This window comes from Triticum urartu, chromosome 5A (genome assembly GCF_056163025.1).
Source record: "Triticum urartu cultivar PI428250 chromosome 5A, HENAU_Tu73, whole genome shotgun sequence".
NCBI classification, from domain to species: domain Eukaryota; kingdom Viridiplantae; phylum Streptophyta; class Magnoliopsida; order Poales; family Poaceae; genus Triticum; species Triticum urartu.
Genome location: NC_141877.1, coordinates 666,624,235 through 666,651,473, shown reverse-complemented (window position 1 = coordinate 666,651,473; position 27,239 = coordinate 666,624,235). Strand labels below are relative to the sequence as shown.

At 48.5% G+C, this 27,239-nt stretch overlaps 3 protein-coding genes across 3 annotated transcripts; 2 read left to right on the top strand and 1 right to left on the bottom strand.

The window, feature by feature from the left end:
* Window positions 1–5,522: 5,522 nt before the first annotated feature.
* LOC125506435 (uncharacterized) lies at window positions 5,523–8,921 on the top strand. Its single transcript, XM_048671251.2, has 6 exons — window positions 5,523–6,395; window positions 6,945–7,597; window positions 7,691–7,931; window positions 8,010–8,178; window positions 8,295–8,394; window positions 8,524–8,921. The coding sequence occupies exons 1-6, from the start codon at window positions 5,523–5,525 to the stop codon at window positions 8,639–8,641; spliced, it is 2,154 nt and encodes a 717-aa protein (XP_048527208.2). The 3' UTR covers window positions 8,642–8,921.
* Window positions 8,922–9,343: 422 nt separating this feature from the next.
* On the bottom strand, window positions 9,344–11,034 carry LOC125506434 (uncharacterized). Its single transcript, XM_048671249.2, has one exon. The coding sequence runs from the start codon at window positions 10,927–10,929 to the stop codon at window positions 9,814–9,816; it is 1,116 nt and encodes a 371-aa protein (XP_048527206.1). The 5' UTR covers window positions 10,930–11,034; the 3' UTR covers window positions 9,344–9,813.
* Window positions 11,035–26,117: 15,083 nt separating this feature from the next.
* LOC125506433 (LOB domain-containing protein 41-like) lies at window positions 26,118–27,239 on the top strand. Its single transcript, XM_048671248.2, has one exon. The coding sequence runs from the start codon at window positions 26,197–26,199 to the stop codon at window positions 27,016–27,018; it is 822 nt and encodes a 273-aa protein (XP_048527205.2). The 5' UTR covers window positions 26,118–26,196; the 3' UTR covers window positions 27,019–27,239.

Sequence of the window (27,239 nt, the reverse complement as noted above, 5' to 3'; positions counted from 1 at the left end):
ACAACATGCCCTGCAAAAACAAGTTAGACGTCCTCCACTTTCTTGTTGCAAGTTTTACGTGGCTGCTACGGGCTGAGCAAGAACCGTTCTTACCTACGCATCAAAACCACAATGATAGTTCATCAAGTTAGTGTTGTTTTAACCTTCTCAAGGACCGGGCGTAGCCACACTCGGTTCAACTAAAGTTGGAGAAACTGACACCCGCCAGCCACCTATGTGCAAAGCACGTCGGTAGAACCAGTCTCGCGTAAGCGTACGCGTAATGTTGGTCCGGGCCGCTTCATCCAACAATACCGCCGAACCAAAGTACGACATGCTCGTAAGCAGTATGACTTGTATCGTCCACAACTCACTTGTGTTCTACTCGTGCATATAACATCTACGCATAAAACCAGGCTCGGATGGCACTGTTGGGGAACATAGTAATTTCAAAAAAAATCCTACGCACACACAGGATCATGGTGATGCATAGCAACGAGAGGGGAGAGTGTTGTCCACGTACCCTCGTAGACCGTTAAGAGAAAGCGTTATGACAACGCGGTTGATGTAGTCGTACGTCTTCACGATCGACCGATCCTCAGTATCGAACGTACGGCACCTCCGCGTTCAGCACACGTTCAACTCGGTGACGTCCCGCGAACTCACGATCCAGTAGAGCTCGGGGAAGAGTTTCGTTAGCACGACGGCGTGGTGACGATGTTGATGAAGCTACCGTGGCAGGGCTTCACCTAAGCACCGCTACAGTATGACCGAGGTGGATTATGGTGGAGGGGGCACCGCACACGGCTGGGAGAGATCTTTGTGATCAACTTGTGTGTCTAGAGGTGCCCCCTGCCCCTGTATATAAAGGAGGAAGGGGGAGGCCGGCCGACCCTTGTAGGTGCGCCAGGAGGAGGAATCCTCCTCCTAGTAGGATTAGGATTCCCCTCTTTCCTACTCCTACTAGGAGGGGGAAAGGAAGGGAGAGAAAGAGAAGGAAAGGGGAGCGCCGCCCCCACCCCCTCTCCTAGTCCAATTCGGACTAGAGGGGAGGGGCGCGCTGCCTGCCCTAGGCCGGCCCCTCTATCTTTCCCTTATGGCCCAACAAGGCCCATTAGCCCCCGGGGGGTTCCGGCAACCCCTCCGGTACTCCGGTAAAATCCCGATTTTACCCGGAACTCTTCGGATGTCCAAATGTAGGCTTTCAATATATCAATCTTCATGTCTCGACCATTTCGAGACTCCTCGTCATGTCTGTGGTCATATCCGAGACTCCGAACTAACTTCGGTACATCAAAACATATAAACTCATAAAACCGATTGTCACAGAACTTTAAGCATGCGGACCCTACGGGTTCGAGAACTATGTAGACATGACCGAGACATGTCTCCGGTCAATAACCAATAGCGGAACCTGGATGCTCATATTGGTTCCTACATATTCTACGAAGATCTTTATCGGTCAAACCGCATAACACTATACGTTGTTCTCTTTGTCATCGGTATGTTACTTGCCCAAGATTCGATCGTCGGTATCCCAATACCTAGTTCAATCTCGTTACCGGCAAGTCTCTTTACTCGTTTCGTAATGCACTATCCCGCAACTAACTCATTAGTTGCATTGCTTGCAAGGCTTATATTGATGTGCATTACCGAGAGGGCCCAGAGATACCTCTCCGACAATCGGAGTGACAAATCCTAATCTTGATCTATACCAACTCAACAAGTACCATCGGAGACACCTGTACAACACCTTTATAATCACCCAGTTACGTTGTGACGTTTGGTAGCACACAAAGTGTTCCTCTGGTATTCGGGAGTTGCATAATCTCATAGTCATAAGAACATTTATGAGTCATGAAGAAAGCAATAGCAGTAAACAAAAACGATCAAGTGCTAAGCTAACGGAATGGGTTAAGTCAATCACATCATTCTCCTAATGATGTGATCCCATTGATCAAATAACAAATCATGTATATGGTTTGGAAACTTAACCATCTTTGATCAATGAGCTAGTCAAGTAGAGGCATACCAGTGACACTATGTTTGTCTATGTATTCACACATGTATTATGTTTCCGGTTAATACAATTCTAGCATGAATTATAAACATTTATCATGAAATAAGGAAATAAATAATAATTTTATTATTGCCTCTAGGGCATATTTCCTTCAAAGATTACCTTACAAAATAAATAAATTGCATTCCAGTTCTTAAGAAAAATTGCATCATCTTCCTTCTGCACCCCTAGCAGTTGTTTCTCAGGACGATGAACCTCTGTGTTACTGGAGCAATCTTGTTGAAATCCATGAGCTTGCAGAAGCAACGTCCTGGAAGTCGTTGATGAAAAGCAGAAGACCCTGATGTCCACGATCGACCTGGACATGTCATCATTTCGTAGAACTTGGTGACAAGAAGAGACAGAGGATAATCCCAACTCCTGGCATAGAACGAAGGGGGACACAAACCTGATAAGTTCTATGATGGACGTGTATCTGGTTGAGTATCATAGGGTGGAGATGGAACTAAAAAACAAAAACACACTGCAATGCCATCCCTTATCTAGGACATCTCTGCCATGGACAAACGCTAGTTGTGCCAAATGGATGTCCTAGGGTAGGCACCATCCTCCAACTAATCGACGCCCCTGTGAGGAAGGCTATATCAACATGGAGAAAGCCGAGTAACCATTATTCCCATCACCGTTGCTGGCCCAACTTTACTGACATCAAAAATATTGAGAACCCTACGGGACAACCAGACACAGGGATGCAGGGTTTCCTTGCCCTCCTGTCATCTTAGAAACCAGCGCAGGATAGAGGAACTCACGGCAACACTGATGATTCGAGGAGAAATGTTGGTCGCCTCGTGGTCATCTCATGTCTTGCAACAACTCAAAAAGCGATTCATTTTTTCTATTTTATTAGACGAACCATTACTGGTTAGACGATATCTCAATTTTGATTGAATTCTCAAGTGAGGGTTCGAAAGCCAAGGGCACCGAAGTTGGGCCCGGGCCAATCCAAATCTGGTTGCATGTTGCAGAATTTTTTGGTAGCTTAAGGTATACAATGACAACTGTATCGTATTAACTGCACCGACGAACCATGAATGAGAATAAAAAGCATTTATCATAGGTGATGAGACGCATGCCACCTTGCGTAACGGAAATACCGAAAGGTAGGAATTATTCTCACGTGTACAAATTTGAATCAATGAGTAAGTAACAAATACAATTAAAACACGTGTAAATATAGAAGAGATTATGTGAGATATAATTAGGTGAATAGTTATAAAATTGGAGTAAAGATAACCCGACCAGGAATATACAAGTTATTTTAGGGACAACTCATATTCCAAGCTCATTAATCACCAACTAGCGACAATCACGACCCCCCCCCCCCCACCCCTTTAACGCGCACAAACCCACTCATGTGTCTATTGCTACATGCAAATAGCTTCACATGCATACAATGTATTAACTACGCTCGTGGACCGTTAGTGAGACTTGAAACATTTATCAAGGCCGTGAGATGCACAGCGCCTTGCATAATGGAAATACCGGAAGGATGGAGTGATTCTCACGTGTACAAATTTAAATCAGCGAGCAAATCATAATTGAAAGTAAAGCACCATGTATAAATATTGAAGATAATAAGTGAGGTATAATATTTATCTACCATTGGATGTATAGTAAAAAGAAATTGGACTAAAGATGACTATGACAGGAAGGGTATACAAGGAATTTTACGGACAACTCATATACAAAGCTCATTAATCACCAACTAGCGACAATCATGATCCCACTTAACACGCTCAGATCCCCGCGTGTGTCTTCTACTGACGCATATAGCTTCCCACACATATATTGTATTAACTGCGCTCATCAACTGTTAGTGAGACTTGAAACATTTATTAGAGGCGATGATGTTCATGACGTCTTTCATAACGGAAATGCTGGAAGGAGGGAGTGATTTTCACGTGTACAAATTTAAATCAATGAGCAAATCATTACAATTAAAGCTCTATGTATAAATATAGAACATAATAAGTAAGGTATAATATTTATCTGCCATTGGATGCATAGTTGTAAAATTGGATTAAACATGACTCTGACGAGAAGGGTATACAAGGAGTTTTATGCACAACTCATATACCAAGCTCATTAATCACCAAGTAGCGAACATCATGTTCTCCCTTAACGCGCTCAAACTCACTCATGTGTCTCCTACTGCATGAATATATGTTCCCACACATATATTGTATTAACTACTTCCTCCTTCCATCTATATAGGGCCTAATGCGTTTTTCAAGACCGCGTTTGACTATTGACAAGATTAATAGTACATGACATGCATAATGTGAAAATTATATCATCGAAAGCCCCTTTCACATACGAATTTGACGATGTGCTTTGTGTAACTTGCATGTCATATATTATTGCTCTAACATTTGGTCAAACTTAGCCTTGAAAAATATATTAGGCCCTATATAGATGGAAGGAGGGAGTATGCTCGTGAACTGCTAGTAAGACTTGACACATTTATCAAGGACGATGAAATGCGCACCGCCTTGCATACGAAAATACCGGAAGGATAGACTGATTCTCATGTGTAAATGTCAAATCAGCGAGCAAATAACAATTAAATTAAAACAATGTATAAATATAGAAGATAATAAGTGAGGAATAATATTTATCAACAATTGGATGTATACTTATAAAATTGGACTAAAGATGACTCCGACAAGAAGGGTATACAAAGCGTTTCACGAACAACTCGTGTACCAAGCTCATTAATCACCAACTAGCGACAATCACGATGCCCCTTAACGCGCTCAAACCCACTCGTGTGTTTCTTAATGCAGCAAATAGGTTCCCACACATATACCGTATTAATATGCTCGTGAACCGTTAGTGAGACTTGAAGCATTTATCATAGGCATTGAGATACATAGTGCTCGCGTGGAGTAGCGACAATCATGATCTCACTTAGCACGCTCAAACCCCCTCGTGTGTATCTCCCTACACACATATAGTTTCACACACCTATATTGTATTAACTGCGCTTGCGAACCGTGTGTAAAACCAAAAATATTTATCAAAAGAGATGGGGTGCACTCCGCCTTGCATAACAGAAATTCATAGCGAAGACACCGGTAGGAGAGAGAACAACTCTTACATGTACAAATTTAAATCCGGTAGTAAATAATGTTTTTTCCAAATCATGCAAGGCGAGTAAATAATACATACAATTCAAAAGATATACAACTATATAAAAATATAGAACTTAATAAGTGAGGCCCAATATTTTGGGTCGTAAAATGCGGGTTACAATATTTATCTACTATTAGATGCACAGTCATAAAAACGCGCCGATGAATAAGCATAAAATCCGACTAAAGATTTTGTGATGACTCATATTATAATTACCTCATTAATTCCTGCGATTTTTACATTTACCCTGAGCAATATATATATATGTGCCGATTTGGTCGCCGATAAACAAAACAAATCCAGAGGAGTAAATATCAGCAGCAAAACAATGGTAAACCCGCTAGGGCCACACCACTCTTCTTCTTCTTCTTCTTCCTCCACCTCTCGATCGGGCCAGCGTCCCGCCTCGGGATTTGCTAGGCTGCTCTGGACGAACTCCTCCTCCTCCTCCTCCTCTGCTCGCGCGCCCGTGGAAAAATGCCGCCTCCGCCTCCCCGCCTGCTGCTCTACTTATACCCACCACTCGCCCTCCCGCCTAGCTAGGAGCATGTCGGCCAGCGCCATGGAGGACCTCCGCCCCAAGAGCATGGCGTGCGCCGGGGTCGGGGGCGATACGTCGTCGTCGTCGTCGTCATCGGCCAGCGCCGCGGCGTCCAGGATCATCGCGCAGTGGGCGGCGCGGCGCCGGCAGGCCTGCGAGCAGATGGTGCTCGGCGGGCTCGACCGCCGGGACCGCGACTCGGAGCTCATGGCACTCGCGCGCCTCCACGCCGTCTCCACCATGCTCGACGCCTCCTCCTTCCTCCGCGCCCGCGCCGACGCCGCGGACGACGACGACGACGGGAGGCGTGCGCGGTCGCCGGAGCGCGCGCTCGTGCGGCGGATCGCGCGGGAGTGGACCGCCTCCGCGCCCGCGCAGCAGCCGCGGGGCGCCCCGCGCGGAGGCGACGGCGTCGGCGTCGGCGGAGGCGAGGAGTGGCTGGGCGAGACGGAGCGCGAGCGCGTGCGGACGGTGCGGGAGCGCGTCCGCCGGGCCAGCCAGGGCGGCGACGGCGTGGACGGCCGCGCGCCGGGGCTCCGCGGGCGGCAGGCGCGCGCGCCGAGCGCGGCCAGGCGCATGTCTATGGAGCGGCTGCGCGAGCTCCAGGGCCTCTCGGAGCACCGCGCCGTGTCCTCCTTCGCCCACCGCGGCCGCATCCAGGTCCGTCCGTCAACTCAAACCCCGGCATCCTCTGCTCCTCTTCACTCTGCCCCAAAATACAAATTTTTCCTCTTAAAAAAAACTTCGTTTGGTCGACGATCAGAGTGTCAGAAACAGGAGTAGTAGTCGTATTTTCTAATCTTCTTCAACATTTGTAGGGAGTATTTTATGTTTTCCTTTACATTTGGCATGTCAACATGATCGTCATCCATCACAATGGGGTCCTCAGCACATTGCTGTTTGCAGCACCTGATGATAGCAGCTGAAAAGTTTGCATCTTTCTGCCCCAAAACCCCACCTGTACTTGATTCATGCCTATTGTGCCTGCACTTCTCACTCTGGAAACACATGAGTTGAAGCTGAACATTCCCATTGTTCTCCCTTTTTATGTTGGATCATGTGTTGCACTACAAGAAGCTACGTTAACGGGCATAATTTACGGCTATCAAGTAGTACCGATTTACTAGATCATATCTTATCTGCTGATCTGGAAAAGTGAGCACTGTTTCCATTTTTATCTTTCATATGATTGAATGTTATTGTTTCCAGTCCATTCTGCGAGGCAGAATCTCTCGCGGCGGAAGGCCTGCGCAGGACGGCGGGCCGATTTCTACGGCGGCGGCCGGAGAAGCAGGACAGATTACACAGAGTCATCCTGCCTCTGGAGCAGAAAACATTGCCAGTGATCAAGTCGTTCGTGACCATGTCCATGACATGGAGAATGCCTCTGCCAGCCATGAGATCCAGACGCTTCAGTCGTCAACACAAGATCAATCCGCCAACGTACCGAACACTAGGGATGCTCTGGAGAATGGCCAGCTTGATCAGGAACAAGGCATGCACGGGTACCAGGAGTACTCGTCGGACTCGGGGACCTCGGAGCAGAGCGGCGAGCAGTCCGGCTCTTCCTCCTCCGACGGCAACGGCAGCGCGCGGCAGGAAGCCATAGCTTACGTGCAGCCTCCACCCAGTGTGCAGTGGCCAGGGGAGACATCGGGATCGGGTGCCAGTGGCCAGGAAGTAGAGGAGGAGGAGGAGGAGGAGGAGGAGGAGGAGGAATGGCATGTCATTGATAACCCAGAAGCAGCCGAAGCACAGCAATGGCGGCCGGAAGATATAGGCGGCTTCGCTCGGCATAACCGTCTCCAGGAAGACGCGCTCTATGGAATGTACAGGGCGGAGCTCAGAGAACTCCTAAGCAGGTAGACTAAGGATCACATAATTTTTTGCAGTGTATAAATTGTTTCATCATCGTGCTTGATAAAGATCACATAATCATCTCTGTTGGTTTGTAGGCGCAGCGTCTCCAATCTTCTCAGCAGCGGCTTCCGCGAGAGCCTGGACCAGCTCGTGCACTCATACGCTCAGAGGCAGGAGCATGATCCTCCGGCTCCACTCAACAATGGACCAGATCGGGCCGGGGACGCCGCCGCAGCCGCGCAGCCTCCCGCCGGCCAAAGGCAGCAGCGGCGCTGGCGGATGGTGCCGCCTCGTCGTGACTGGAGCCGGCAACCCGTGCACCGCCCAGATGAACTTGTGAGTCTCCCCTCCCCCTCTTTCTTCAGGATGCCATCTTGGGGTATTATTGCTGAGGAGCAGGAATGTGTCTGGCAGGAAGTTGATGAGGCCATCCACGACCTGCGGGACGACATGGCCGTGCTCCAGCGCGGGATGGCCAGCACGCAGCAGATGCTGCAGGCGTGCATGGAGATGCAGGTCGAGCTGCAGAGGTCCATCCGGCAGGAGGTCGCCTCTGCCATGCACCGCTCTCTGTCTGTCCATGGTCTGTCATATCATATCACTCTCCCCTCTTCTTGCTCCTCATCATTCATCTCCTGGCATCTATGTATCCATGGTGATTGACCAAAAGGACTAATCTGGATTCTGAACTTATTCCAGGGACAGTTAGATGGTATGATGATGGATCACAGTGGGAGCTGGTGAGGAAAGGGACCTGCTGCATCTGCTGCGACAGCCAGATCGACTCGCTTCTCTACAGGTCTGTTATGCTTCCATGTGCCATCTCTCACCTTAATTATCTCCACACATTTTGTGACATTAGTTGCACAAGGACTTACTCGGTAACACAAAAATGTGACATTGGTTCATCTTCTGCAAACTTTTTCAGGTGTGGGCACATGTGCACCTGCTCAAAGTGCGCCCGCGAGCTGCTCCGCGGGGCCGGCAAGTGCCCGCTGTGCCGCGCGCCCATCGTCGAGGTCGTCCGGGCTTACAGCATAATCTGACAGATCTTTACAACAGAAGAAAAACAAACATAAGCTGTCTACTAGAGGAGAGGAGTGGTTCTTAGGCTGACTGGACGGAGGGTTTATGTTCTGACGGCAGGAGTTGTCTGTGTACTCGCTAGGGGTTTTGCTAGTTTCTGAAACTAGTGTTGAATTTATCTATTTGTTTTCTGTGGCCTCCATTACCATGCCGATGTGCCATCATACAAACTTTTAATCCAATAGCCTTGTAATGCAATAAGTTATCAAAGAGATTATTTGCTGGAAATAAAAAATTAGGTCTGCCATGTGTTAAATGTCTCTTGGATTGTTAATTCAGTCCCCTGATCTGTACTGAACCAAGTGTAAACTTTCGGTTGAACGATGGGGTTGAAGCGTATGCCTCTTAGCAGGGACACGTGCGTGTGTTTTTTTTTTGAAAGGGAGGATATACGCGGGACTTTTGCATCTGGACGATGCATGCAGTCATTTTTATTAATTATTCATAAAGACCTTACAAAGTAATACGGCACTATGTCTGAAGCCATCATCTTGGCAACACACTTGTCGCTACTCCTATCTCCTTGATGTAGGGGTGCCAAATGTCCGAGCCTAATATCAAACAGACATCGCACCAAAGCCTAACATCTAAAACCGTATGCCCCAACCAAGCCACAATGCCGGGATTGGGTCACACACCGGTCTGGCGCACCCTAAGAGGCCTCCACAATGCGTGCGTGTTATTTATATATGCAACAAATTACATCCAGAGATTACAAGGCTTGAGATACAATAAAAGAATCAAATCGAATTCCAAACCCTTATCTTTACGGGTTGGTTTACATTGTAACAAACTCTATATAACACCAATAACAAAAGAATTTTGTCACTGAACAAATGACAAGACATACATGAAATATATCCAAGCAATTTGCTGACCAAATCTACTATGTCTAAGCAAGCTCACTCCAAAAGCAAAAAAACAACCGTACAATACAATTGGTTTCTGGCAATCTGTCACACTCATTGTCATTACCAACATTGTTGCATGTTGTCTTAGTCACTGAGAGTAGTTCAGCGCAAGTGGTCATGGATCATTGCATGTCACCGTCGTCGGCTAGCTCCGGTCCCCCTACTCTCCCGTTTGTTCCGCAATCACCATGACCACGGTCTCTTGGGGGTTGCGAGCACCATCACTGGTTGCGAGCACCATCACCACGCCACCGCTCGATGCAGCGGGAGTGGAACACGTGGCCGCACGCGTGAGCTGCCCTCATGTCGCCACCACCAATGCATAGGGGCTCGAGGCACACCGGACATTCGCCGACGGGGCCGGAGTTGGAGGTGGAGTTTGGGGTCGGGATGGAGGTGGGGTTCGTGTCTGGGGTCGGGTTGGAGGTGGAGATGGAGGCGGGGTTGTAGGTGGAGTTGGGGTTGAAGCTGACAGTGCACCGGCACACAGGGCATGAGCCCTGTTGGTTGAGCCACGGCTCGATGCAATGCGAGTGGAACACATGGCCGCAAGCGTGTGCCGCCCTGACGTCGCCACAATCAAGGCGCAAGGCCTCGAGGCACACCGGACATTCGCCGATGGAGGTGGAGGTGGAGGCGGGGTCAGGGATGAGGATGGAGGTGGGGTTGTCAGTGCACTGGCACACGGGGCAGGAGCCCCGGCTGTGGAGCCATGGCTCGATGCAATACGCATGGAACACGTGGGCGCATGCCTGCGCCGCCATGATGTTGGTACGCCCGTGTAATGGCTCCAGGCACACCGGGCAGTTCCCGAGGCCAGAGTTGGAGGCGTCTCCCCGTGCAGGGCGGGCCGGCGCTGCTCGAGGAGGCGGTGGCACGTCATCGCATGTGGTCGTTGTCGCTACTGGAGGCGGCGGTGGCACGTCAAAGCCGGGGGGCGTGGTCGCGACTGGAGGAGGCGGTGGCTCGTCAACGCGGTCGGCCGTTGTCACTGATGCTGGCGGAGGCGGCGTCGCTGGCCCGTCGGCTGACCATTCGGAGAGGCGGTTGAAGCTGTCGCGCACGCGGCCGAGGAACCTGCGGCGGGCGTCGAAGATGGCGCGGCGACGAGCGAGGAAGGAGTAGACGCAGTAGGCGACGATGCAGAGCGCAAAGGAGACGAACACGCCGGCACATACCGGCCCCGAGAAGAGGTTGATGCCCGGCCGCCGCCCGGCCCCGGCGCCAGAGGACGTGCGGCCTACACCATCAATCGCCGGCGTCGGCCTGTCGGCGCCACCGCCGTCCATGTGGACGGTCGACCTGCCGATGCGCCGGGGCGGCGCCGCCGCGGCCATGTGCGATCGATCCCGATCCGTGTGGAATCTTTCGCACAGGCTGAGATGCAAATGGAAGGGTATATGTAGCCAGGCAGCCGGAGATGGAAGAGCCAAGCTAAGCTAAAGGCAGTGCACTGAAGAACTCGTCTCACATGTCACCGCCGCGTCGCCACCGTGGGATTCTAGCTGGCTCCCATTGCACTGACGTCGAAGCCACTTTTTTTTAGCAACTATACTTCTGTTTAAGAGTGCACGAGACATTTTTACTTTGCGCGTCTTGCTCCAAATATTTGTAGGTCAAATGATATGCCAAATATATTTTTCGTGAAAAACCCAATGGCGCGACTTAGTGGCACCTAAATGAATTTAAATAATCTTTTGTTAGCTTGTCGTAGACAGAGATGTATAGGGACGTCATGTGTTATAAAATGGAGATTGCATATGAGTCTTGTACCTTTTGACTTGAAGAAGAAAAGGCAAGGAGAAAGAGCTTTTGCGTGTGCTGGTTGCTTTGTGGCGTAGGATTCCATCATCATTCCCGGGGATAAATCAGTTTAGTGCTTAGCTTTCGGAAATGTACATACGGGCATTGTCATTCTACAGACTTTTTTTTAGGCTTCTTGGCGCCCAAGTTTTGCAATGTATATACGGCCCCATTAGACTCGATGCAATCAAATACATCAATATCAACCGCGTCAGTCTCAAATACATCAAGGGCATGTTTGGTTTAAGATCGCCACGCCTAAGCTTAGTAATGCCACAACAGCTCAGGCCTGTGTTTGGTACAGTGCCACATTTGTTTCCACCTACATGGTCCATATGGCATAAGCACAATTTTTATTGGCAAATCTTGCCGCACTTGTAGTGGCCATTTTGTTTGTCACATTTTTGTTTGCGGCTATAATTTGCCTGAGGTTAGTTGTGGCAAAGTTAGTCATAAATCATAAATCAAACATTCCCCAATACATTTTTCTTACAAAAAAATAGCAATATCATTTTCGTGTAACTGGTTAGGAATCGCCTTATTTAGTAGGGGCAATAACAAAATTGTCTCTTTGAGGCATGTCTAGCAGAGAAAAACGGTCTTTTCTTTTTTAAACGAAGAGAAAAACGGCCTTCTCTTGGGCTTTTTAATCCAGGAAGAAGCAACAGACACCAAGTGGTTGTTAGTATTGATAGTACTCCCTCTGTTTTTAAATATAAATCTTCTAAAAGACTTCAACGTGGATTAGATACGGATATATATAGACGAACTTTAGAGTGAGATTCATCCATTTAGCTTCGTATGTGGTTCATATTAAAATCCTCTAAAAAGTCTTATATTTAGAAATGGAGGAAATAGATTATTAGTACTATTATTCAGTGATCACCTTATCAATGATAAATATAAAGAATACTCGCTCCTAGACACGATAATTGAAACAAAACTAGAAAGCGCCCGCCTGAACTTGCATGGTCGTGTATGACTTGGCATTCTGGACGATGGAGGTGACTAGTAGCACAAGACTTTACGTACACAGTCGCCGGCAGACGGCACGGTCGTGCGTGTAAAGGAGGACATGCCCGGTCGGATCGGAGATGCTCCTACTAGAAAGCAAGAAAGCAAGCAAGCAAAAGCTTTTATTTGCGTGTGCACCAGTGCTATGTGAAGTTGACTTCCAACAGCAGCGCCCATTCCTCCCATTTTCTTTTTGAACACAGCAGCGTCCATTCAACAATAGTATATATCACTGATACCACTTTGCATTGTATCCATAATTCGATCAATCACACCCAAGAAAAGAAGACCCGCCGTACTTACACATCCAAAAACATCTGAAAAAAGTACTCTCGCGCGTGCTCACACACACACACACACACACACAACACACACACACACACACACACACACACACTTGCTGATTAATACAATATTTATGATAATATATGTTCATACTACATTACTTATACACAAAAACACATATATTAAAATTGGCTTATTGTTTTTCGCTTCGGGGCCGGAAATTTGTTCTCTTGTGCAGCTTACAAGTTACCACATCATTTGATATGCATTTACACATATGTAGAAGACACTATAAGTTTTCACATAAAAAAATATTGAACTTTAAAAAAATACAAATCTTTTTTAAAAAAATACATGGCTCTGAGGTGTTTGGGAACCAAAATTTCGCACTCACATGTCCTGCCCTTTTAATAAGGGTGAGCTAACAAAAAATGAAGAAAATTTGAATCAGCGAGGTATAATATTAAAAAAAACTATGTGTAAATAGATAAGAAATTATGTGGTATAATATTTATCTATGATCAGGTATATAGTTATTAATTTGGACTAAAGATAACCCCAATATGAACATACAGGACGTTTTAGGGACAACTCGAATACCAAGCTCATTAATTGTCAACTAGCAATAATCACGATCTCCCTTAACGCGCTCAAACCCACTCGTGTGTCTCTTATTGCATGCATAGAGGTTCCCGCGCATATATCGTATTAACTGCACTCGTGAACTGTTAGTGAGACTTGAAACATTTCTCTGAGGCGATGAGATGCACGCCGCCTTGCATAATGGAAATACCGGAAGGAGGGAGTGATTCTTGTTGTACAAATTTAAATTAGCTAGCACATAATAATTAAAATTAAAACATTATGTATAAATATAGAAGATTATAAGCGAGGTATAATATTTATCTACCATTTGATGTATAATTATAAAATTGGACTAAAGATGACTCCGGCAAGAAGGGTATACAAAAGCATTTTATGAACAACTCGTGTACCAAGCTCATTAATCACCAACTAGCGACAATGATGATCTCCCTTAATTCGCTGAAAGCTTGAAACTCACTCATGTGTATCTTATTGCACTCACATAAGTTCCCACACATATATCATATTAATTGCGTTCATGAACCATTAGTGAGACTTGAAACGTTTATCTGAGAAGATGAGATGCACGTCGCCTTGTATAACGGAAAAACCGAGATGAAGGAGAGTTATTCTCACGTGTACAAATTTAATCAGCAAGCCAATAATAATTAGAATCAAAGCATTATATAAATATAGAAGATAATAAGTGAGGTATAATATTTATCTACTATTAGATGTATAGTTATAAAATTGGACTAAAAATAACTTCGACAGGAACAGGCTATATAATGTGTTTTATGGACAACTAGTATACCAAGCTCACTAATCATCAACTAGTGGCGATGTCCCTTAATCCCTAGTGGCGATGTCCCTTTATGGAACACAATCTAGTTCAGCTATCTTTAAGAAATACAGAAGTCAGATAAGTTGTAATAGGTGTAGAATTTTATCTAACATGTCACTTGACTAAATAAGTACTACTCGTCTCAGCGTAGTTTTATAAGAACTGCTTCTCTAATCTCTTCTACTGTATTTAGGGGTTACACAGTAAACATTTTCTGTTCATAAATCATAAGTAAATCGCAAGATCTGCTTGCTTCAAAAAAATTGATATGACATGAAGCTCACATAAACATCTTTTAAAATGGCAAGCATAGTTTATGGTAGATGTACTCAATAATATTTTCAGAGTTTTCTGACAAGCAACAGTGATTGATCACCAGATTACCTTCCTTACGCTCTTGAACTCCAACTGTAGTGGGCAGAAAGCCTTATGAAGCTCTGAGTGCTAATAATGTCACCAGATGCTGATGGATGATGATGCGGAGAACTGTGGATCAGAAGCCCTAAGATCCAACAAGTACTCGGCCTTGCCATGCTCTGCACCGATGTCCTTCTCCCCCAGCGTCGCAGTGGCTTAGTCGACCGAGCTGCGTAAAGTTGTCAAGCTGCTCCTCGGTTTGTAGTAGCAGAGAACATAGAGATCGAAATGGTCTTTTAAGCGAATGAAAATATGTAACAAAAAGTTACAGAACTGTGTCTCAAATAAAAGACAGGGAGAAAGTTTTGGGGTCATGTCCATTGCAACATATTCAGTGCTTGAGTGCGATTGCATTTCTCTGCACCGAGTGTAGGTAATTATTACTTAGTAGAGAAATTTGATATTGTAACCTGCTCCGAAGTCTCGGAAAGAAATATGGGCATATGACGGCGTGACTGATCAGGCCTACAACATAAGCAAGTGGCACCGTAAGCAGAAAGTTGAACTTTGAAGCATCAACATCAACCACAAGACTAAGACAACAAGCCTTATTATACAATCAGTCAATCACATAATCAAAGAGAACAACCAACGGCTGCACAATCAAGTTTCACTTCCATAGGCTGGTGACAAGCTCCTGAGCCATAACTAGAAACAATTCAATCACAGCAAGAGGCTTCAGCTAGAAGCTCCCCTCCACACCAACCATCTATAATTCAACCTCTCGGTCATTATCAGGGACGAGCAAGTCGTAAGTAGCAATTCCCAACTAGACTCAAGTCAAGTAGAGCAAGATGGGGAAAATAAAATTGGAGAAGAAAAGCGGTCCGGCTCACCACGGCAGCGCGATCGCGAGGGTTGTTGTAGCGGTAACTCTGCCCGTAGCCGCACGCCCTCGTGCAGAGGTAGTAGACGCAGTTGGTCGTAGGGAAGCGGTGACGAGGGGCGGCGCGCCAAGAAGCAAGGTCGCATAGGAGAGTTGACTAGGGACGGCGCGCCAGGATGGAGAATCGCAGGGGGGTGGTGAGGGGCGGCCTTCCGAGACGGAGGATCGCAGGGGAGCGGTGAGCGGCGGCGCTCCGGTATGCAGGTAGGCTGAGGGGCGGTGGGCGGCGTGGGAGAGATCGAGAGGAACAGGGAGGCTGGGAAAAGGTAATGACCTAGATTAATTGTGAAGCCAACTTGGGCCGGGCCACAAGAGTCTGGAGTTGTGGAGCACACATCTAAAACGCATATGCTACAATGCTTATTATCTGTATCTATTGTGAATTTTGCAACATACAGTCAAAACGTTGAAGAATATATGTTGCATTATAGGGGGTTTTCTTGTAGTGACGGGACGAAGTCTTCAATCTTGTATCTTCATAGTCCAGGAGTCCGGCTGAAGGTATAGTCCGGCCATCCGGACACCCCCCAATCCAGGACTCCCTCAGTAGCCCCTGAACCAGGCTTCAATGACGACGAGTCCGGCGTGCAGATTGTCTTCGGCATTGCAAGGCAGGTTCCTCCTCCAAATACTTCATAGAAGATTTTCAACACAAAGATAGTGTCCGGCTCTGCAAAATAAGTTTCCACATATTTCCATAGAGAGAATAATATTTACACAAATCTAATCTGCTGACGTATTCCGTAGTGTGACATCGCACCATGGCCAAGCCTTCATTCGAATCGTTTTATTGTCCCACCTCGGCGTGTCATGCGAGGCGGTTCCTTGGCACATCTTGTTAAAGCAGAGATCGTGTCCCCTTATTCTGGAATTCTCATCAATACGGGCGTGGGCAACCCAACCGCTTCTAAGACTCCTAGACTGTAGGCAAGTCCAAACGGCCACGGAGAGGACGCTTGATATTTACCCTCTTTATAAAGGGACAAGGCTATTATTTTTTTCCTCCCGTGCTCAATCGAATCCTTCCCCCACCTCAAGCTCAAACACCCAAAGTTCAGGTCAGGTGCTCCGAACCTTCAATCATGTCCGGATCTAGCCTTCAAGGCCGATGGATGCCTTCCTCCGTCACGGAAGAAGACATCAAAAAGTTGAGGGAGGCCAGATATCTGACTGCCGAGGTTTCGCATCGGCTGCCTGCCCGAGGGCAGGCCGTCCCCTCCCCCGAACCCAACGAAAACGTCGTGTTCGTCTCCCACTTCCTCCGAGGTCTAGGCCTTGCTCTGGATCCTTTCGTCAGGGGTTTGATGTTTTATTACGGGCTAGATTTCCATGATCTAGCTCCGGACTCCTTTCTTCATATCATGACATTTATTGTCATGTGTGAGGCCTTCCTCCGGGTTACCCCTCACTTTGGCCTGTGGCTCAAGACCTTTGAAGTAAAGCCGAAGATGATCGAGGGGCAACATGCAGCGTGTGGAGGTGCCTCAATATGCAAGATGACGGGAGCTCCATGGCCCAAAGGTTCCATTCCAGAGGTGTCTGAATTGTGGCAACAGGAGTGGTTCTACATCACGGCTCCTAGAAGTGCCAAGTGGGCGGCCGCCCCTGTTTTCCGCTTGGGCCCTCCACCACAACTGATGTCATGGATCAGCAGAGGTCTGAGCTAGGGTCCAGCCAAGGACGTGCCTATACTGCAAAGCCGCACTCGAGATCTCTTCAATGGAGATTTTAGTTTGGTTGCGGTAATACAAGTTATGCTGGTTCGTCAAGTCCAGCCTTGCAAACGCCGGCCCCTTCGCTTGTGGGAGTTCAATCCCGAGGAACCGCGTGTCATTCAAAATTTCCTCGGCCTGACGCGCGAGGAGATGTACAAGTCATTATTCAGACCTCAGGTAGAGTGTCCGGAAATCACCAAGGACGTGGGCCTGAGCAGTAACCGCGCCGCCGAACAGGTAAGGAATCTTCCGGCCGAACATACTATCTCTCATTTGTTACGAAGTTATTTCTAAGAGTTCGCTTTCTGACCAGGACTGGCTAACAAAGGCGAAGTTGATTCGGTGTTCGGCCCCCCTCCCTGAGGGTTTGGACAATCCGGTATTGGAAAAGATGCTCCAGGTCGCACCTTGCCCGGAGCCCTTGAAGGAAGATACTGGGGAGGATAATAGGGGCGGACGCGGGCCCCCAACGCTGCCCATTCTAACCGAGGGAGTGAGCGTCTCCATGAAGGAAGACGACCAGAGGAGGAAAAGGACTGCGTCCGGGGATTCGGAAGCTGAAGCTTCCAAATGGGAGAAGAAGTCTCCCACAGAGGGTCCTACCTTGGGGGTGCTTTTGCCACATCCGCGGGGGGATCAATTCTCCAGCGAGTCGTAAGTGACCCGAAATACTCTAATAGTACAGGTATGCCATCTTTTTCTTCTAAGGAAATAACCACCGCATATATCTTTGCAGTTTGGGCCTTAGCCCCTCTCAAATGAGCTCGTCTTCGGGGGATCTTCTTCCAGAGATGATGGAGAGCGAAACGCCTCCTCTGGACTCCTCCGCTTCGGAAGCGGGCGACCCCGAAGTGTCGTCGCGGAGGGCCTCTCCGAGTCCGGTGAGGCCAGAAGATAATCCCATTGACCCCCGAAGCTCCCAGTGTCCGGCTCCCGAAGAGAGCAGACAAAAGAGTCCGGCACCGTCTGGTGCGCGATCGGATGTTCTGAGGGAGTTGGTGGGGCGAGCGGCCATCTCAGATGAACACCGGATGCTGATGAATACGGTGATGGAGAGAATCTCGTCCGCTGAAAGCGGATTGCATGAAGCTTTTATGAGTCTACTGATAGACTTTGAGGTAGGTAAAATAATGTATGATAGTCCTACACATGCTAGGTGTGCCCTGTGTAGATAGTAGCCCCTGAGACTCTGGTTGTTGTCGGAAACGACGACGAACAGAGGATCATATTCCCAGGTAATAACCATACTGCCTCTATGTGCAGGTGATGGACGCTCCGGTGGCTAGCCGGACTAGCGATTTGCCCATTTAAAACGGCAGTTGGATGCGGCATACGCCGACATCGAGCTTGTTAACAAAAGGCTTGACGAGGCACAGGGTAAGTGTCATTATCTGGTAAACGCCACATAGTAAGAGCAGCATGATGCCAGTATCTTTAATATGTTGTGACTGCAGATGAAGCTGCCACTGTTGAAGCCTTGTGGGCAGAACTTGCCCGAGCCAAGGAACAAGCGAGGTTTGGTAATGCGGCTGCTTTGAAGGCGGCCGAAGAGTTGAAAGCTGAGAAGGCCGCGCATGGCGAGAGCCGAGATAAGATGGCCAAGATGGCCATAGAATCAAAAGCCGCCGCCGACCGTTGTCGGGTTCTTGAAAAGGAAAATCTAGCGAAGGCATTGGACCTTGAGAAGGCTGCTGCGACGAGAAAAGACATCCGCTCTACTATGAGGGCGAAGAAGGAGGAGCTGCGGGAAGCCGGGGATATTGTAGCTGAGAAATCCTTTATGTTGCGGAGGAAGTTCGGAGATCCACGGTATGCCTCTCTGGATCAGCTATGGAGTTCGGAGGATGTGTATATGGATTTGGCGGCGAGCGCTGCCGATGCGGCCAAGTACTTCCAGGGTCAAACGGGCCGTGAAGTGGACCAGCTGTTTTGGACACAATTCCATTCTCCCGAACGTCCGCTTTCATTGACTGACCAATTAGCCGAATGGGCCGAACTGAATAGGTTGTCTGGACTCGCCATGAGGTCTATTGTGGATCAGCTATGGCCGAAAAGGCCAAAACCGAACAGCTATTTTAGCTTGGTGCAGCAGTTTCTTGACGTGGTGCCACGCATTAATGCGATGAAGAGGTCGGCGTGCATAGAGGGCTCACGGATGGCCTTTTCCCGTATTAAAGCATACTGGGCGGAGATGGATGCTACCACTGTTGCAACGCGGGATTCGGCCATAGGTCGAATGGCTGCTGAGCACTACTTTGAAGAAGTTCTTGAGGGTGCTCGTTTGATAGAGACCTAGTGCTCAAAAAATATTATGTTTGAGTGATATGTAATCTCATTGTAAGCGAAATGCTTTTATAAATTTTTATAAGGCTATTTTTATACTTTTGCCTGAAAGTAACATGATGCCTCCTGGGCGGCCGTTTATGTATACATGTGTATAACCTGAAAGATTGCAGTCGTCGGCTTCAACCCCCACGCATATAATGCGGAGGTGCTCGTAAAAAACACGCGTTCACACTTAACCCAACGTCTTGGTCCTATTAAGGAGGTGATAGCGGAGCAAGCGAGGCAATCGGACTATAATGCTTTAGCACTTTCACTTAGCCATAGGAGTTTGACAGTGGGGCTACTAGATAGCCCCTGGTGGCTCCGCACTCTCCCGATCCTGGGGTGCGTACATGCCTGGCCGGAAAACGGCCCTTCGTTAAGGCGGAGGAATTCTAACATTCCAACAGGTCATTGAGTGGTTGACCAGTCTCACGCTATATCATGACAGTCAGTTTTCGGCTTTCTCTACTGAGGTGCTCGTCCGAATGAATCAGGGCACAATCGCGGTAGTTCTCCTGGTGCTACCTTAGCCGGTAAAGCGGAACGTAAGGCACCAAAACACAGGAGCCGGGCAAACCCAACATTTGACCAAAGACAATGATTCGGAGCTGATGCATATAGGGCCAAACTCGCGACGCCGAACACTCCCTAAGATATTCGGTCTTTGTGGTATAAACCGGGCCTAATAATGGCCTTTGTGAGAAGCCCCTTGTGTCCAGATACGTGCATTGTTCTGGCGTGGCCACATGCCAAGACGTCAGCATCCTTCTCAACGGTGGATATGTATCAACAAGCGACAGTAAAAAAGGTTTATGCAGGGTCTTAATCTAAAAAGAATCCTTGGAGCGGGTCCCTGCTGCACGTCTGCGCCTGTGTCTCTGTTGTGCCATATCCTGGACGGGTGTAGCACGATGATCGTCTGTAGAAGAGAGGAATTTAGGTGAAAAAGTTGTCGTGCAAAAAGATAGTTTTTAAAGAAACTATGTATAATTCAAGATGAGAAGAAATTGCCACTTGTCTGCGCGTGTTGAGCCCCTTGTATTGACAAATAGGGGTGTGACCATTTATTCGGTATAAATAGCGGCGCCGGACTTTATTAGTTGTGTCTGAGGTCTTGACGACCTATTGGATGCTTTCGCTGATTCGGGCGCCTTTAGTGTGCGGCTGCCAAGGCAGCCACACTCTCTTCGGCGCGTAGAGATCGCTTGATATTTCCGTTCACTGAAATGATGCCACGTGGACCGTGCATCTTGAGTGTGAGGGAGGCATAGTGTGGTATTGCATTAAAGCGAGTGAAAGCTTCGCGTCCGAGCAGTGCTTGATAGCCACTTTGGAATGGAGCGATGTGGAAGGTTAAATGCTCGCGACGGAAGTTATCGGGGGAGCCGAATATAACTTGTAGTAGGAGGGAGCCCGTACAACGAGCCCCTGGGCCTGACGTTACTCCTTTAAAGATAGTATTGCTATGGCGAATTTTTGTTGGGTCTAATCCCATCCCGCGGATTGTATCCTGATATATTAGGTTTAGATTGCTGCCACCGTCCATCAAGACTCGTGTGAAGTGATATCCGCCAATTACTGGGTCTAATACCAGGGCAGCCTATCCTGCGCATCGGATACTTGCTGAGTAATCGCAATGGTCGAAAGTGATCGGTTGAGACGACCAGTGGCAGGACTTCGCGGTGACAAGCACTTGGGTATATTTTCCTGGGAGTGCCGCGTTGTTTTTTCCCTTGATCACGTGTAACACGTTTACTGTTTTGACTTCTGGTGGAAATTTCTTTTGTTCCCCAGTGTCTTGCTTGGGAGGCTCGTCCTCGTCTTCACTTGGTGTATCCTCCCCCTTGTGTACGGCGTTGAGCTTGCCGGACTGCTTGAAGACCCAACATTCTCTGTGGGTATGATTAGCAGGTTTACCAGGGGTACTATGGATCTGACATACTTGGTCCAGAATTTTGTTGAGGCTGGACAGTTCATCCCTGGTGCCTTTAGAGGGCGGCTTTTGACCTGGCCGAGAGCTTTTGAATCCGGCGTTTACTGCCGTGCCCTTCGTGCTGTCTTCTTTATTCCGGTGTTTGTTATTGCTGTTGCGCCGTGATTTCCTGTTTCCATCTCTAACTCCAGATGTACTGGGGTCGCTGCTGCTGCATCTGGCTAGCCAGCTGTCCTCACCCGCGCAAAAGCGGGTCATGAGGCTTGTTAATGCGGCCATCGTTCTCGGCTTATTTTGGCCGAGGTGTCTGGCGAGCCATTCGTCACGGACGCTATGCTTAAAAGCTGCCAAGGCTTCGGCGTCCGGACAGTCGACAATCTGGTTCTTTTTAGTAAGAAACCTGTTCCAAAGCTTTCGGGCTGACTCTCTGGGCTGTTGAGTTATATGACTCAAATCGTTCGCATCCGGAGGTCGGACATAAGTCCCTTAAAAATTTGCCCGAAAGGCGTCTTCGAGCTCTTCCCAACTTCCAATGGAGCTTTCGGGGAGGCCTTTAAGCCAGTGACGAGCTGGCCCTTTGAGCTTGAGGGGTAAGTACTTGATGGCGTGGAGATCATCTCCTCGAGCCATATGGATATGAAGGATGTAGTCCTCAATCCAGACCCCAGGGTCTGTTATTCCGTCGTATGTCTCTATGTTTACGGGCTTGAATCCCTCTGGAGATTCATGGTCTAGCACCTCATCGGAGAAACATAGGGGGTGTGCGGCACCCCTGTAGCTGGGTGTACCACGTTGTTCGGATGTTTGTTGTGTTGCATTGTATGCTGGGGCGCGCTTGCGTGGTCCATAGATGGATCTTGTTGCGCCGTCCTTTGGGTGCGAGCCCTCGCATGGGTCGCGTGTTGTATTGTGAGTGGCGTTGTATGCCGCTCTATGTTGGTGGAGGGGTCGTCTATCCGGCCAGGTGGCTGCTTTGATATTTGGTTTTGGGGGGTCTGAGGCCTCCTCATCGAATTCAGGTTGCAGCTTCCGCTTTGGGTAGCTCTTGGAGGGGCGATTGTCGCCGTACCTCGCTGCTGTGTTGAGTATTTTACTCCATCTGATTCGGAGTGTGTCTTGCGCAGCCTTGAGCCTTTGCTTCTGCTTTTTAAGACTCCTCGCGGTGGCAACAAGCCTTTTACGGGCATTCTGCTGCTCCGGGTGCCTGTCCGGCGTTATGTCGTACGGACCATTATACTTGATAGAATTTGTTTGTTCGGTTTGATTATCCGGATTGCCGTTGTCTGGCAGCGGTTCGCCCTGCTCCAGCGCTGGGTCTGTGTGATCGTTATTTCTGTCGAGGCGGGATTTGGGGCGGCGCTTGCGTCGCCGCTTTGACTGCTTCTCAAGGGAACAAGCCTTCGGTGCGTCCTTCCGCTCCTCGTCGTTATCTTTTGGTGCACCCACCATGTATACGTCATATGACGAGGTGGCTTTCCAGGGCCCAATAGAGGCTGGTTCTTCATCGTCTCCTTCATCGGCGTCCATACCGTCGATGTCTTCGGAGTCGAAGTCAAGCATGTCGGTTAAATCGTCGACAGTGGCTACAAAGTGGGTGGTGGGTGGGCTTTGAATTTCTTCATCATCCGTATCCCAACCTTGCTGACCGTAGTCCGGCCAGGACTCTCCTGATAAAGAGAGAGACTTTAGTGTCTTCAGAATATAGCCGAAAGACGAGTGCTGAAAGATGTCCGCGGTAGTAAACTCCATGATCGGTGCCCAATCGGATTCGATCGGCAGGGGCGCGGAGGGTTCGGAGTCCGGAGAGGAGTCCGGCTCCGTGGAGTCACGAGTCTCGCGGAGTGCGGGGCTGGTGTTCGGCTCGATCGCCGTTGGGATCGCAGCCCCCGAGGCGGCGTCCAACCACCCATCCTCGATCGATGCAGTTGGCTCCGAATTAAGGGTCGAAGCCGATGCGGGTGCGGCCTCCAGGGCACTGTTCGGTGGCAGTGCTAGATCATGCTCGTCGTGACAGTGCGGCGCGCTCGGCAGTGGCTCGAATCCGTCGAAGATCAAGTCCCCGCGGATGTCAGCCATGTAGTTTAAACTTCGAAATCTGACCTGACGGCCAGGGGCATAGCTTTCGATCTGCTCCAGATGGCCAAGTGAATTAGCCCGCAGTGCGAAGCCGCCGAAGACGAAAATCTGTCCGGGGAGGAAGGTCTCACCCTGGACTGCATCGCTATTGATGATCGTAGGAGCCATCAAGCCTAACAGCGACGACACAGAGGAACTCTCAATGAAAGCACCAATGTCGTTGTCAAAACCGGTGGATCTCGGGTAGGGGGTCCCGAACTGTGCGTCTAGGCCGGATGGTAACAGGAGGCAAGAGACACGAAGTTTTACCCAGGTTCGGGCCCTCTTGATGGAGGTAAAACCCTACGTCCTGCTTGATTAATATTGGTGATATGGGTAGTACAAGAGTAGATTTACCACGAGATCGGAGAGGCTAAACCCTAGAAGTTAGCCTATGGTCTGATTGTTGTTCTGTATGTTGTCCTGCGGACTAAAACCCTCCGGTTTATATAGACACCGGAGAGGATTAGGGTTACACAAAGTCGGTTACAATGGTCGGAGATCTACATATCCGTATTGCCAAGCTTGCCTTCCACGCCAAGGAAAGTCCCTTCCGGACACGGGGCGAAGTCTTCAATCTTGTATCTTCATAGTCCAGGAGTCCGGCTGAAGGTATAGTCCGGCCATCCGGACACCCCCTAATCCAGGACTCCCTCACACGCTCAGCATTTTTAAATACAAGTCACCCATTAAAAAAATTCAAATACATGTTGAACATCTTTCTAATACACAGTGAACATGCTCTTCAAATATATTGAACATTTTCAAATTCATAGTCAACACTTCTAAAACATATTTGATTTTTTTTACAGAGTCACATTTTTTAAAATATACTCCCTCCGTTCCTAAATATAAGACCTTTTAGAGATTCCAATATGAAGTACATACGAAGAAAAATGTGTGAATCTATATTCTAAAATATGTCTATATACATTCACATGTAGTTAATATTGAGATTTTTAAAAGATCTTATATTTAAAAATGGAGGGAGTACTTAACATTTTTACATAGATGGTGATTATTTTTAAGTACATGGTGAATGTTTTTAATACACAATAATCATTTTGTAAACACATGACAAAATTAAAAAAACATATTAAGCATCTTTTAAAAAGATGGTGATCGTTTTTTAAGTATAAGATACATGACCAACATTTTTTTAATACATGATGAACATTTTTAATATACAATGAAGAATTTTCAAATACATGATGAAAATGTTTGTATAAAGACATGAACAGTTATCTAAAATACACAATAAAAAATCACCCGATGATCCTTTGTCAAACACACAATCACATGATGAACATTTTATCAAACATTTTTAGAAATTATAGGAGCACTCTTCTAAAATGTTCAAAACTATTAATTAAAACATTTTTCAAAAAGAAAAGAAAAAACAGAAGAGGAGGAAGATGAAAAATTATACATAATGACATATCCTCGCTCTTAGTCCAATGTTGATAAAACCGGTACCAAGGTGTAGTGGGCCGGCCCATGAGGATAGTTGTAGGGAACTGGCTACTCCAACGAGTGGCGCACATGCAGTGTGACACTTGTCACAACCTGGGTGGTGGGAGTAATGTTGCAAAGAGTACTTTTTAATTAGTGATTTCGGGGTCCTCCTATTTGACGTGATTAGCGTCAAATGACCGTTGTTTCACACGAGCCCGCTCCGATTGGGCCAGCCCATTAGCGACTCAACAGGTACTACAACGACTTGACCGGGGTACTAGAGCGACTTTACCGAAAATTGCGACTAAAATATTTTAGCGACTTGGCTGGATACTATAGCGAGCACTTTTTTATTTGGTTTTAAGAAAAGCGAAATGTTTCCAAAAAAATTGAGAACATTTAAGGTAAACTGTTAAACCATTTTTGAAAAATAGTTAACATTTTTTCAAAAACACAAACATTTTAAAGTGACTTTGAACTTTTTTCAAAAGTACAAACATAATTTAAAATTATGAAACATTTAAAAAAAGGCCAACATTCATTGAAAACGTGAACATTTATGCAGGATTCCTCCTAGACGTGCCAGGGTAAGATGCGTGGGTGGTCGTCAAAGAGGAAGAGGTCGAAGAAGCCTGATGTGTGCCCTCTTCACATCAGACAGACAACCTGTCGTGTGCAAACTTCTCCTCCCTTCGTCTCTCCTTGCAAGGAAAGGCGGCTAGGTTTTCTGTCTTCCGTCGACGACGCGCCTTCGGCTAGCCTCAGTGCTTGTAGTCGTGATTAGAAGATCTATGAATCTGGATGTATTTTTTATTATTTCTGATAGATAGAAAGTTTTCCAAAAAAAAAAAGACCAACAACCTGCCACCCTCACCAAAAAAAAAAGGCCTGCGCCACATCCCTCCCGCCCGGGTGGGCCGGCCGGGATGTCACGTACCACGCAGCACTCCAAGAAAACCGCGGCGGCACGTCGCACAGAAACTCCACCGAAAGCGAAAGCTCCCTCCCGCCGATTGTTTGCCCGCTAAAATCCATTTCTTGTTTCTTTTTCCGGAACCCACTCTATCCATCTCCCGTTGTTTTGGCACCGCCGCCCAACCCACCCTCCCGAAACCATGGGCCGACGCACCTATAAAACCCTCCTGCCCCCCATCTCCGCCGTCCCACACCACCACCAGTTCACCGGAGCAAGAAGATAGACCCACCTCCACCGACCGACCGACCATGCGGGCGAGCTGCAACGGCTGCCGGGTGCTGCGCAAGGGCTGCGCCGACGACTGCACCATCCGCCCCTGCCTGGCCTGGATCCGGAGCCCCGACGCGCAGGCCAACGCCACCGTCTTCCTCGCCAAGTTCTACGGCCGCGCGGGGCTCATCAACCTGCTCGCCGCCGCCTCCGACGACGCCCAGCGCCCGGCGCTCTTCCGCTCGCTGCTCTACGAGGCGTGCGGCCGCGCGGCCAACCCCGTCTTCGGCGCCTCCGGGCTCTTCTCCACGGGGAACTGGGAGGCCTGCCAGGCCGCCGTCCAGGCCGTGCTCGAGGGCCGCCCCATCCCCCAGGTCGCCGCCGACCAGGCCGCCCCGCATCCCGGCCTCCTCGCGGCCTACGGCGTCCGCCATATCCCCAAGGACGGCATCGACCGTGCGTCCGCCGCACTCCGCGCCTCGCGCGCAAGCTTCAAGCGCGCGTCCTCCTCCTCTTCCACGGCCAGACCCGAGCGCAACGGTGGCCTCGGCGAGGAGACGGCCGGCAGCAGCCACGACCACGCTGTTGAAGACGACGGCGAGGCGCTGGCAGACAAGCAGAAGAGGGTACAATCGTTCTCGTCGGAGGCCGAGGCGGGCTCGCACGTGAGCCAGGCAGAGCAGAGCGCGAGCGCCCCTGTGCCGCAGGTGGCACAGGACGACGGCGAAATTGACCTGGAGCTCACCCTCGGGTTCGGGCCAGCCGCGCGCGTGCTGAGGTCGCCGCCGGCACGCTTCGAGGCTAGCAGATTGAGCACCAAGTCGGGCCACGCCGGTCTGCTGCTTGGGCTGCCGGCGTGAAACTAGAGACGCGGCGACAGTGCCGTCCTTCCTACTGCTGGCTGGGAGAGAGAGAGAGACAAAAATGTCAGTTTTTTTGGGATCATCGTTCGTGCCATATCGACACCTTTGGGATAGAGATATCTCTTACTAGAAGAGAAGAAAATTGTGTAGTACCTAGAACCTGTAAAAATTAAATTAAATCAAGAAACCTTTTGGTCTCTGCTGAGGGATTTGTTCAA

Bases quoted from the DNA above. Each gene is read 5' to 3' on its own strand.
- LOC125506435 (XM_048671251.2), top strand. From the start codon at position 5,523: ATGGTAAACCCGCTAGGGCCACACCACTCTTCTTCTTCTTCTTCTTCC. The intron at 6,396-6,944 runs GTCCGTCCGTCA...TATTGTTTCCAG, and splicing joins CCCACCGCGGCCGCATCCAG to TCCATTCTGCGAGGCAGAAT. The intron at 7,932-8,009 runs GTGAGTCTCCCC...TGTGTCTGGCAG, and splicing joins TGCACCGCCCAGATGAACTT to GAAGTTGATGAGGCCATCCA.
- LOC125506434 (XM_048671249.2), bottom strand. From the start codon at position 10,929: ATGGCCGCGGCGGCGCCGCCCCGGCGCATCGGCAGGTCGACCGTCCAC.
- LOC125506433 (XM_048671248.2), top strand. From the start codon at position 26,197: ATGCGGGCGAGCTGCAACGGCTGCCGGGTGCTGCGCAAGGGCTGCGCC.